This window comes from Paralichthys olivaceus, chromosome 9 (assembly GCF_024713975.1).
Source record: "Paralichthys olivaceus isolate ysfri-2021 chromosome 9, ASM2471397v2, whole genome shotgun sequence".
NCBI classification, from domain to species: domain Eukaryota; kingdom Metazoa; phylum Chordata; class Actinopteri; order Pleuronectiformes; family Paralichthyidae; genus Paralichthys; species Paralichthys olivaceus.
In genome coordinates this window covers 1,870,350-1,883,757 of record NC_091101.1, presented here as the reverse complement: position 1 = coordinate 1,883,757, position 13,408 = coordinate 1,870,350, and the positions used below count along the sequence as shown (strand labels likewise).

The 13,408-nt window shown below is 43.3% G+C and overlaps 1 protein-coding gene across 1 annotated transcript; it reads left to right on the top strand.

The window, feature by feature from the left end:
- The first annotated feature begins 1,471 nt into the window (after positions 1 to 1,471).
- Positions 1,472 to 13,045, top strand: LOC109645804 (uncharacterized). The gene is made up of 2 exons (XM_020111450.2): positions 1,472 to 3,955; positions 4,180 to 13,045. The coding sequence occupies exon 2, from the start codon at positions 6,870 to 6,872 to the stop codon at positions 10,254 to 10,256; it is 3,387 nt and encodes a 1,128-aa protein (XP_019967009.2). The 5' UTR covers positions 1,472 to 3,955; positions 4,180 to 6,869; the 3' UTR covers positions 10,257 to 13,045.
- Positions 13,046 to 13,408: the final 363 nt, after the last annotated feature.

The following is a 13,408-nucleotide window of genomic DNA, read 5'->3' as shown; positions in this document are numbered from 1 at the left end:
CAAGGAGTAGGCTTGCCAGGATATACCCAGAGGTCGATCCGACATGTTCACGATGCTGTCAGGCTCCAGCCACCCTCTGTCATATGTTCTGGGCTTGCCCAAAGTTGATACAGTTCTGGTCTTTAATTTTTGATACTTTTTCTTACATTTGTGGCAGAGAGATAAGCCCTGCTCCTGAAACCGCAATATTTGGTGTGGCCCCTGCTGGGATGGCGATGTCTGGTGCACAATCGGACGTCATTGCGTTTTCGTCTCTATTGGCCAGGCGCTGGGTTGAGGATGTAATGGCACACTTGAAACTTGAGAAGTTGAAACACACAATCAGGGGATCAACCCAGAGATTTTATAAGGTCTGGCAGCCATTTCTGAATTATTTTGACTTACAATTCCCTGCTGGAAACACTGGGACATAATTGATTCACATGCTCTGTAACTCTGTAACATGTCGGGTTGTTTTTTTTTGTTTTGTTTTGTTTTTTTTGTTTTTTTGTTTATCTTTTAGTGTAAGGTTTTTTTTTGTTTGTTTTTTTTTTTTTGTGTCACTTTATTATTATTGTATATGTTGGGGTTGCTGTTTGGGGACTTGTTAATTGTCTATAAGTGTTTACAATTCAAAACCCAATAAAAATATTTGAATAATAATCTTTTTGACTTCCATAACCTCCCATACACCACTGCTGTAGATGAAACAACAATGTCCTCTTCCCCCCACATAGCCGACAGCAGAGGTCACAGAAGGTTAAACCCCTTCAGTACTGGAAAGTGCTGATACACGGGTTAGTAAAAGTTTAATAGGTTGAGCACTGGACATCACCACAGAGGGAATTACAGAACTTAGAGCGACTGTGCTGATGTCACACTGTCTGCCAGCTGCTCTCTTGTTTTTTCTATGACTATTTGGAATAAAAGGACAGGGGAAGCCCTTTTATGAGGAGTAGAGGGCAGGAGTGGTTAAAGAGTAACCACCCACTATACACTCTGAAGTAAAGCGAACATGCTGGAAATGAGGCAGGGATCAGATCATTAATTTCATTGGTTGACCAATGGTCAACACGAGGAAATCATGCAGGAAATCTATGCAAGCACACTCAGCAGAGCAATGCAAACCGGCTATTTTAGTGCAAGGGCAGGGGTTTTGATGAAAAGTAATACACGGTCTGAACATAAATTCAACAAGTCATGCTCTCCAACTGAAAGACCACACTCTTGAATAAAGAAAAAAAAACCTCCATATCCAGTGGGCCTCCCCTTGACCCTGTAGGAAACACTGAAGTAAGGCAGGCACCATCATTAAACTGACCCTGCACAGCAACTTTCTCACCAAATACAGATCTATGAGTGAGAATGTACTCATTAGCAAGAATCAAAACATTTGAAAGCCTTCGGCTAATTCAGCTTAGTGAAACTCTCTGAGGCAAGGAGCTTGACCTCCAGTCAAATAATGCCTCTTTCTCTGAGGCAAATTTGAAATAGGTATAATATTCCATTTTCCTGTGATTGTGGTAGAAATCTGAAACAAAATAAATGATGAGGATTGGGAAGCCAAAATATTTTGCAAAAGAACCACACTGAGAACAGAATGTAAGATAGCTTTTATTCCATACACATGATAATATAATACTTCCATACACATGCCACAGTTTACATATACACATCTGCTGACAATAATGACATATTGCATTGCTAAACCTTAATTAATGTTAAATATTGCCAGAAAGGTGACATATTGCACATCCCTTATGGCCACTGTCTACATTACATATTGTTGTTGAGTAGCTTAATAGACATGGGAAGAAACGTTATAACAGTTAAGCTTACATTTGAGGACCCTGAATCTTTTGCCAGAAAGTAGAAGTTGGAACTCTATGGGTAAAGATTGTGGGTTGGATAAATTTTTTGTGCTTGTCTAAAGACAAACTGCTTAGTCTGTACAAGATGGTTGATCTGTGTCTTCAGCTACATAGTGAGATTACCCTACCAGGCAGTAATTACATATATTATAATGCTCTCTAATACAGTCTGATAGAAAAACAGCATACACCTCTGCTCCACTGTATACCCCATGAGTCTACCATCAACGTGGGACTTCCAGGTGATTGCATCATGGGAACACTGTTGATCAATACCAGCCTGGGATCACCTACGGCCTTTGGGTCAAATATCACTCCGTCAGTATTCTCAACTTTCAGGACAAGATGGTTGTTTTCACACCACTGTACAAATCTCTCACTTTCGGAATTATACACTGATGGGCTGCTGTCTTTTTGTTTCAGGCCGAGGATGGCTGTATTATCCAAGGATTGATTGATGTAGTTCTCTGGGCAGGGTCTTGTGCTGTCACAGCCCATCAGAGAGGGCAAGTCAATTAGGTATTGGTAGGTAAAGCCTGTTGAGTTGGATTTGTTAAAAGAGAGAAATACCATTTCAAAATAAAAGGATTGACATTCATGTGTTTCAGTTTCTGGATGAGTGAGGCTGCAGAGTGTTGCAAGCAGAGCTAAAACTGACAAACGGTAAGCGATCCTTGGGGTAGCCTAGGTGTTTACTGATCAAATGTGTGATGCGCTCGCCATCTCCTTCGGAGCTGCGCGGGAACTCAGAGTCCGAGCCGCGCTTGCGGCCCCCTTCAGCTCGGTGTCGGTGCAGGAGGGGGCGACGACCGGGACGGCAGATGCTCAAGCATTGTCGTTTCCCTCTTCATCTGCCTCTGAATAGCCTCCATCCACTGTCTGCTCCCACTACGTGGCCATGAGGTCTTCCACCATCCGTACCAGTGCTATCTCCGCCTGCTGGTCCACGTCTCTAGCTGCATAGAGCCCCACGTTGGGCACCAGTGTGGCAGTTGACCATGCCACGGGGCTCTCACTACAGCAGCCAGAGACAAACCATTCAGGTTTTAACAGCTTTATTTGAAACAAAACTCTCCAAAATATACTTAAAGGGTCCAGCTGTTTCAGCTGGATGACTGGCTTTGCAGCCCAGTCTCAGTCCTCCTGAGTGTCCTTGTGTGTCTTTGTCCTGAGTGTTTCTTCTCCAGGAAGCAGCTCTGCCGCTGCCTTTTAAACCTGAGGATCAATCAACTAACAACTCTCACCTGCGCTAAATTACACCATTATCCTCTCTAGACATTTCATGGTAATGGAATTTTCCAACCCCAAAAAGCTCTTCTTCTACAAAGCCACTTTGTCAACTATTCTACAAAAAAGATAGATGATATACGCTCCTCATTTTCAAACCCACATTCTCATCTTCATCCCCTTCTCTATCCTCTTTCCGCCCTGTCACCCAACCAAGTTCTTACCCTGGTAACCTCCGCCCACCCAACCACCTGACCCGTTGACCCCATCCTCTCTCACATTTTCAAGTCTATTGCTTTTTTGAAGCTGTTTACTAAATCTTTGTTTTATTGCTAAAATGTTCTTATTGATGTCTTATTTCATGTCTTTGATTTTATTGTAAAGCACTTGGAGCTGCATTTTATTTATGAAAGGTGCTGTATAAATAAATTTATTATTATTATTAATAGAAGTTTGATGATGATTGGACAAAATGTTGATGAGTTATCAATGTCCAATTTTAAGCTCTGAGCTTTGCGAAACGTTTTTGGTTAGTGGCGGTCATGTTTTTTGACAAATCCTGCTCATTTATGATAGAAATGTATATCTGTTCTGACTCCTGTCAGTGTCTTAACAATGTTTAGTGGCCCTGTAAATGACCATTAAAGGACATGTTGTTTTCATTTAGTTTCCTGATATGCTTTGAAGCCAGGTTATTATTTAATTAATTAAATTAGACGCTAAATGCGGGACTTTTATTTTGAAAGCGCCTCGCTATGTATCAAAAGCATCCGTTGTTGTGTGCGTCTGCGTATTAAAAGTGTGACAGCAAGGTATTTACTGAAAAAGAGGAAAAGATAACTCTGTTTACCGAGCACCTGGCTGATAGAGGGCACAAGGTTTGTTTTCATATGACCTCATGACATGTTTAATGTGTAGTTCGAATCGCTGTGACTTTTACGGTTTTGTATACTCTTGAGGTAATGTTGCGAGCTAGCGGTACAGCTAATTAGCATTAGCTCGGCTAATGTCCGGTCCGAAGTTAAATGTATTTTGAGTGAATTTATTATACAATAAGGTTATGAAGAAGTTAATTATATTTATTGTTGTACTTTTTTCATAGCTCTTACGGTGCGTTCAAGTGTACAAGGTTCCTTCAATAAACACTTTGGACCATCAGTTGAAGAGTCTGATCATCATTCAGCCGGGGATGCTACAGTAAGAGCTTCACCTCATCGGTCCCATCACGCTGGTGAACAAGGACAACTGCAGAGGGACTTGATGTGATGGTCAAGGATTGTGGCACCCACTCACAAAATGGAAGCATCGGCAAACTTACCACCAGAGGACAGAGACTCCGACCAAGAAATGGATAAGGATAACAAAGAGGAGGAACTTCGTCGCTCTGGTCGCCTACGGAATCCCACGGAGAGGATGCTTGCATTTCAGAAGGAGGAGGCTCACAAAAAGGAGAAAAGGTTGATTCACATTTATGAACAATGGAAGATCCAGGCACGCAAGGCTAGAGAGCAGCTAAAGTTAAACATATCTGAGAAAGACATTGCAGCTCTTATAGATACATTAGAGGAAGGAAAGAATGATGTTATAAACATGTTTATGGAAATCAGAGCTCATCTCACTCCATCCAGTGAGACAAGACGTCGCATTGATGCCTGTGAGGCAGTGACAAAGGACATTATTAAGATTGCTTTTGAAAGGATATCAGGCATTGATGGAGAATTTGATAGTGAAGCAGTAAAGCAACGCCTCCATGAGCTTCTTAACAGAGACTATGCTCGCTCCATCTACGGATCCACAGCTTCACGTGCAAGTCAACACTCCAGTAAAGGTTCCAGCCAACACTCCATCATAGCAGCAAAAAGAGTAGATGCCGCAGCAGAAATAGCAGCAAAAGAAGCGGAGTATGAAGTGTTATTGGAGGAGGAGAGACAAAAGGAAAAGATTCAACTCCTAGAGGAACAACAGAGGAGAGAACTTGAAGCTCAGAAACGTGAGTTGGAAAGATTAAAGGCAGAGAAGGACATAAGAGCTGCACGAGCTAGGTTTACAACCTATGATCAGGAAGTAATGCAGGGAGCTAGTATTCATTCTGCTGATCATACTTCAAGATAACAACAGTATGTGTGTCCTCAACAACCTGTGTCTTCAGCTCTCATCCAGCAGCCCACTAATGTCACAGTGGCAGCATCACCTGCACGGACAGATGTAAGTTATCTAGCTCAGGCAGTCCAAGATAGCATAGCTCTGAACAGGCTCCCAATGCCAGAACCGTCTGTATTTACTGGTGACCCAATCCAGTTCATTGAATGGAAGGCTTCCTTCACATCGTTCATAGATAAAAAGAACATTGCTTCAGCTGACAAATTGCATTATTTGAAAAAATATGTAGGAGGTCCAGCTCGAAAGACACTTGATGGCATATTTTATAGAAACGATGAAGAGGCCTATAAAGATGCATGGAACCGTCTCAATCAACGTTATGGTCAGCCCTTTGTTATACAGAGAGCATTCAGAGAAAAACTAGCAAACTGGCCAAAGATCCATCCAAGGGATGCCGAGGGACTCAGGGCATTTGCTGATTTCTTACATTCATGCCAGGAAGCCATGCCTTATGTTAAGGGTCTTGACATTTTGAACGATTGTGAAGAAAATCAGAAACTGGTTCAAAAGCTACCTGACTGGGCAGCATCACAGTGGAATCGTAAAGCCACTCAAGTCATGACAGATAAGCAGGAGTTTCCTAACTTCCAGGACTTTGTCATCTTCATTGTAACGGAGGCAGAGATTGCATGCAACCCTATAACTTCGTTCCACGCTCTCCACTCATCAGAGTCCAACTCAGACAGACGTTATCTGAAAGAAAAGAAGTTCAAATCCAGTGTTCTCCATACACAGATAGTTACAGAGACTGAAACTCAGGGGCAATTAAAAACAGGTTTAAAGCCACCATGTATGTTTTGTCAAGACAGTAAACATCATCTTCATCGCTGTCCTGAGTTCAAAAGGAAAGCTCTGGAGGAACGACGAGAATATGTAAAAGGAAAGAAACTTTGCTATGGCTGTCTGAGGTCAGGCCATAATGCCAAGGACTGCCGCAATAGACATTCATGTAAAAGCTGTAAAGGAAGACATCCTACGCTTCTCCATGATGACAACTACATTAAAGCCAAAACCACGTTAGTCTTAAATCAAGGCACCACAGAGGAAACAGCAACCACATTGTCTCTCAGTGTGGAGACTAAGGAACCAACTACTACTACTTCGATGATAGTACCAGTGTGGGTTTCCTCCGTTAGCAATCCAGGTATAGAAAGGCTTATTTATGCCTTGCTTGATACCCAAAGTGATACAGTCTTCATTGACCAAGAAGTTAGTGATAGTCTGCAGACTGAAACACATCCTGTAAGGCTGAAGCTAACAACAATGACAGGAAAGGATTCATTAATGCATAGTCAAAGAGTATCAGGCCTGAGAGTGAGAGGTTATAGCTCTACAATCCCCATTGATCTCCCTCCTGCTTACACCAAGGACTGTATACCAGTGAATCGAACACACATTCCTACCTGTGACACGGCACGGCACTGGAATCATCTAATAAAAATAGCAGATGAAATCCCACCACAGCTGGAGTGTGAAGTCGGTCTGTTGATCGGCTACAATTGCTCAAGGGCACTGGCACCACGGCAGATAATCCTTGGAGGAAATAGTGAACCATATGCAGTTCGGACGGACCTAGGGTAGAGCATTGTAGGCTGTTCATCACCACACCATGACTCACCAAACCTCACTAATATGTGCCACAGAGTTGCTGTCAAAGAACTTCCTCCAGTGACTCCAGCAGAGGCACTTAGGGTTCTCGAGTCTGACTTTAAGGACGCTAGCAAAGACGGAAAGACTGTGTCTCAGGATGACATCCGCTTCCTGGATATGTTAAAGGATGGAATTCAGAAGAACATTCATGGACATTACGAGATGCCACTCCCCTTTAAAGAGAGACCTTATCTCCCTGACAATAAGCAACAGGCCATGGTACGGCTCAGTCACCTTAAAAGAAAGCTGTTGAAGGATGACAAGTACAAAGAACACTATGTAAAGTTTATGAATGAAATCATCAGAAGTGGTGAGGCAGAGAAAGTTCATGATCAAGGGAAGGAAGGAGAAAAATGGTATATCCCCCACCACGGAGTTTACCACTCCAAAAAACCTGACAAACTCCGTGTGGTTTTCGATTGCTCGGCCAAGTACAAGGGAACTAGCCTGAACGACCATCTTCTGTCAGGCCCAGACCTGCTGAACAATCTGAACGGTGTTCTTCTCAGATTCAGACAGCACCATATTGCACTGATGAGCGACATAGAGAAAATGTTTCATCAATTCTATGTGTATGAAGCTGACAGAGACTATCTACATTTCCTGTGGTGGAGAGACGGTGACCTTAATGCAGAGCCTCAGGAATTCCAAATGAAGGTGCATCTCTTTGGTGCTGCTTCATCGCCAGGATGTGCTAACTACGGACTGAAACAGCTCTCTAAGGACAATGAGAGTCAGTTTCCCCTTGGTTCACGGTTCATCATGAAAGACTTTTATGTTGATGATGGTGTTGCTAGCATACCAAATGTAGATAATGCTATTCAGCTAGCACAGGAAGCCCGGAAGCTATGTGCTATGGGTGGTCTGAGACTGCACAAGTTCATATGTAATGACAGAACAGTGCTGGAGAGTATACCTGCATCTGAGCGTGCCACTGAAGTGAAAGATCTTGAGCTGGCTTTCAAGGATGTGACTTTGGAGAGAGCCCTGGGGATTCACTGGCACATTGAATCAGACACTTTCAGATTTCGTGTCTGCTTGAAAGACCAGCCTGCAACACGACGAGGTATACTGTCCACGGTTGCCTCCCTTTACGACCCGCTGGGGCTTGTTGCTCCCTTCCTGCTCATGAGGAAAAGGGTGCTTCAAGAAATGTGTAGACACGGCACAGGCTGGGATGATCCCCTTCCCAGTGAACTACAACCTGTGTGGGAGCACTGGAAGAATGATCTTGCAAATCTAGAGAGAATCACCATATCACGCTGCTATGTGCCTCTTGGTTTCGGTCAGGTCTTGAAAAAAGAGCTACACCATTTCTCTGACGCAAGCACGTGCGGTTATGGCCAGTGTTCATATTTGAGATATGTGAATGAAGAGGGAAGTTTTCATTGTACTCTGGTTATGGGAAAGTCCAGAGTAGCTCCAATCAAGGTCACGACAATCCCCAGGCTAGAGTTGGCAGCCGCTGTCGTGTCAGTCACAGCAAGCAACACTCTGAAGGAGGAGCTTGGTTTGACAGATGTTGTTGAGTATTTCTGGACTGATTCAAAGGTGGTTTTGGGATATATCAACAATGAGGCACGTCGTTTTCACACCTTCGTGTCAAATCGGATACAGAAAATACATCTCAGCTCGTCTCCTCAGCAATGGAAATATGTCTCAACCAATGATAACCCTGCAGACCTTGCTTCTAGAGGTTCAAGCGCAAATGAGATCCTCACATCAAGCTGGTTCACAGGACCTCGGTTCTTATGGGAGAAGGAGATACCCCACACTGCAGATGTGATAACTGAAATACAGATCGGAGATCCTGAGGTAAAAAGAATACATACACTAAACACACAGACAACAGAGCGATGGAGCCTCTCAGACCGCTTGTCAAGGTTTTCTTCATGGTCGAAAGCAACTCAAGCTGTCTCTCGTCTCATTCGTCGTGTCAGGAGAGATACGTCATCGAATCACAGCACTGTACAAGAAAGAGAAGATGCACGCTGCATCATCATAAAAGACTTACAGAGACACGCATATCCAGAAGAGGTAAAGCTGCTCAGTGAAGTTGCTCAACTTCCTTCTCAGAGTGAACTGTATCGGTTGGATGCCTTTCTTGATCAAGATGGACTCCTCAAGGTGGGAGGAAGACTAAAAAACGCATCTCTCCCTACCTCGCTGAAGCATCCAGTGATAATACCAAAGAATCATCCCATCACCAAGGCAATAATTGCTCATTATCATGAGAAGGTTCACCATCAAGGAAAAGGCTTGACTATCAACGAGATCAGATCAAATGGATACTGGATTCCAGGAATCAACAGAGCTGTGACATCGCATCTGCATCAATGTGTTAAATGTCGCAAACTCAGAAGGTTCACAGAAGAGCAGCGGATGGCAGATCTGCCGCTTGAGCGTGTAGATCCATCGCCGCCATTCACCTATTGTGGAATGGAGTGTTTCGGTCCGTTTCTCACTAAACAAGGACGCAAGGTACAAAAGAGATACGGACTGCTTTTCACCTGCCTTTGCTGTCGAGCTATCCACATTGAAATGTTGGACGACATGTCAACGGATGCCTTCATAAATGGACTTTGGTGTTTCATTGCTATAAGAGGAGCAGTACGTGACATAAGATGTGATCAAGGATCTAATTTTGTTGGAGCTAAAAATGAGCTAAATGAAGCTCTCAAGCAGTTGGATGCTAATCGTCTGACCACGTTTTTGGCTGAGAAACAGTGTGACTTCAGCATGAATGCTCCACACGCAAGCCATGCTGGAGGCGTATGGGAGAGACAGATCCGAACAGTGAGGAATGTTCTTCGTTCCACTCTCTCACCCTCATCAGGCAGACTGGACGATGCTTCTCTAAGGACATTCCTCTATGAGGCAGCAACTATTGTGAACAGTCGTCCACTGACAGTTGACAACCTAAACGATCCAGATAGTCCAGAACCACTAACGCCCAATCACCTCCTCACCATGAAACCCACTGCAGCCTTACCACCTCCTGGCAGATTCATTAGAGAGGATATGTATGCTCGTAAGAGATGGCGTCGTGTTCAGTATCTGGCAGAGCAGTTCTGGGGTCGGTGGAGAAGAGAGTACCTCTACAATATTGCCACCAGACAACGCTGGCATACTCCAAGGAGAAACCTCAAAGTCGACGACATCGTGATAGAGAAGACAGAAGATCTGCCTCGCAACGAGTGGAAGTTGGCTAAAGTTGTAGAGACAGTAACTGATAAAGATGGACTGGTGAGAAGAGTAAAGATTCAGATTGGAGATCGGAAGATAGGAAAGAAGGGACAGCGTTCTGGCAAGCCATCCATTGTTGAACGTCCAGTACAGAAGCTGATCCTGCTCCTTGAGACTATTTGACCATCATCTTCTCTCCTCTGCCATATCCTTTACAGTATGAAGAGTTTATGGACAATCTAATGGGGTCAAACTGAGAGTTAAAGGTCTTATTGATTTAGAAATCATTTATGCTTTACATCCCATAATGTGATTAAAATCAGTCATGATTTGGTGGGAGTGTAAATGACCATTAATTCTATAATTGTTTCTAAGGACATGTTGTTTTCATTTAGTTTCCTGATATGCTTTGAAGCCAGGTTATTATTTAATTAATTAAATTAGACGCTAAATGCGGGACTTTTATTTTGAAAGCGCCTCGCTATGTATCAAAAGCATCCGTTGTTGTGTGCGTCTGCGTATTAAAAGTGTGACAGCAAGGTATTTACTGAAAAAGAGGAAAAGATAACTCTGTTTACCGAGCACCTGGCTGATAGAGGGCACAAGGTTTGTTTTCATATGACCTCATGACATGTTTAATGTGTAGTTCGAATCGCTGTGACTTTTACGGTTTTGTATACTCTTGAGGTAATGTTGCGAGCTAGCGGTACAGCTAATTAGCATTAGCTCGGCTAATGTCCGGTCTGAAGTTAAATGTATTTTGAGTGAATTTATTATACAATAAGGTTATGAAGAAGTTAATTATATTTATTGTTGTACTTTTTTCATAGCTCTTACGGTGCGTTCAAGTGTACAAGGTTCCTTCAATAAACACTTTGGACCATCAGTTGAAGAGTCTGATCATCATTCAGCCGGGGATGCTACAGGCCCCCTAGTGGCATGTCAGCGTTTTGCGCCTGGAAAAGTCTGACTTGAGAAGTGCACTAACACACATAAAACAAGCAGGCTCTGCTCCACCACGGAGTGGTTGTTGTCTAGGCCTTGGAGTAGATCCATCAGTAAGTATGGCTGCTGTTAGCTCATTTAAGTTGTTGAAAGTGCATTAGAGTTAAAAAACCTTTGTTTAGTTGGTAAAATAGTGCTTACAATGCTAATGCTAACAGGTGTGTAGCTATTAGCATAGGTGGATTCAATTCAGGCCTCATTTATGTTGTATGTTATGTTTATGTGTGAACTATTATCACCATTTACTGTGTTTACGCTGTTACTTACCTGTAAGAGCATACTGTAAAAAGATGTGTGTATGCCTCATGTAATATTGTGTTGTACTTACCTGGTTTATAAGCTGAAAAGAAAGAAGAAAGTGTGACCAGTGTTGTTACATATATTTAATTTCAATTGTAACATTATGTTTATTTTCATTGTGTTGCAGTTTTACAAAAAAGTCTCAGAAGATTTCGGTAAATCGTTCACAAACTGGAATCACGCCTACTGGGTCTTTCTTGTTAGCTATCTGTCTACAAATACAGCTCACGTATTATCCAGGACAGAATAGTAAAATGATGACCACTCAGCGGGAAAAGATGATAAAACACCTGTGAACAGCACGCAGAAGCCTAGAACTTCAGACTCTGACAAAAAACACTGCAAGATGAGCGACCACGAGGAACGTCGGTCTCAGCTGGAGACGAGGTCTGCAACAAGGGCCAGAGCTAAGGCTGAAGCAGCAAAATTTAAGGTATCCTTTGCAGAAAAGGAGGCGGCCATGATGAAAGAAAAGGCTATGATAGAGGCAAGTCTTCATGTGTTAAAACAAGAGAAATAAGCTAGTGCAGCATCAAAAGAGGTAGCAATATTCGAAGAAGCAGCAGCACTAGTCAAATATGATGAAAAAAGCGCGCTTGGTGAGTTACAGGATTTAGCTCTTGAAGATCCAATAAAATGCACAAAGGAATATATAGATACGCAGCCATTTGATAAACATGCTCCACAGGAACTTCAAGATACTATGCCACTTCCACCAATCCAACATCATACAACAGTGAAAACACGATCCCCAAGCCACAAGGCACAAGATTCACTGTATGAGTCATTTAAGGAGGAAAATGAGCACAAACCTATTACTGGGGAAAGCTACGCACCTCCCCCCGCCCCGAGGGTACCTTCCCCAAGGCAAGAATACTCACCTGTGATTCCTGACACCCAAAAGAAACATACAGCTGCTACACTTTAAGCGCCTCACCTGGCACAGGGTAATAAATACTCAGAGAAAAGAGATGGTGAGCTCTGAACTCCTTGCCTTTGATGACTGCCCAGAAAATGACTGGGCATGGAAAGCGTCTTTCCTAGCAGCCACAAGAGACCTAAACCTATCTGATCAGGAAGAGCTCAACCTTCTGGTAAAATGGCTGGGGCCCGAGTCATCAGCTCAAGCCAAGAGGATAAGGTCAGTACATGTAAATAATCCTAGGGCAGGTGTTTTTATGGTATGGGAGCGCTTGGAAGAAACATACGGAAGCCCAGAGGTGATTGAAAGTGCTCTAATGAAAAAATTAGATAATTTCCCAGCCATCTCTAACAAGGACACACACAAGCTTAGGGAATTAGGAGACTTGCTAAAAGAGCTAGAAGCTGCCATGGCTGAGGGGTTCTTGCCTGGACTCATGTATCTAGACACGGCAAGAGGTGTGAATCCAGTAATCGAGAAGCTTCCTTTCTCTCTGCGGGAACGCTGGATCACAGCTGGATCCAAATATAAGGAGGATTATCATGTACCTTTCCCACCATTCAGCATTTTTGTCAACTTTGTATGTTCCCAGGCTAAGACCTGCAATGACCCCAGTTTCACATTTAACCTCTCCTCTCCCCCCAGCCAATCCAAGGTGGAAAAAATACCAAAATATTTTCCAAAATCAACTGTGACAGTTAGGAAAACTGAAGTCACTGCCGCAAGCAGTGCGTCATAGGCTAGCACAGCCACCAAGAAAGAAGAACCAGACAAGCAATGTCTGGTTCTTCTTTCTATGCATAATAAACCTCACCCACTGTCAAAATGCCGTGGGTTCCGAGGAAAGCATCTTGATGAGAGGAAAACATACTTAAAGGAGAATTCAATCTGCTTTCGATGTTGTGCCAGTACCAAGCATATGGCTAAAGATTGCAAGGCCACACTTAAGTGCAGGGAGTGTGAAAGTGACAGGCATACCACAGCGATGCATCCTGGTCCAGCTCCTTGGTCGCTTGGTGAGCAGGCTGAGTACACACCTGAGGACAAGCAAAGCGGGGAGTGTGAAGACCCTACACTCCCTATAGTCACTTCCAAGTGTACAGAAATA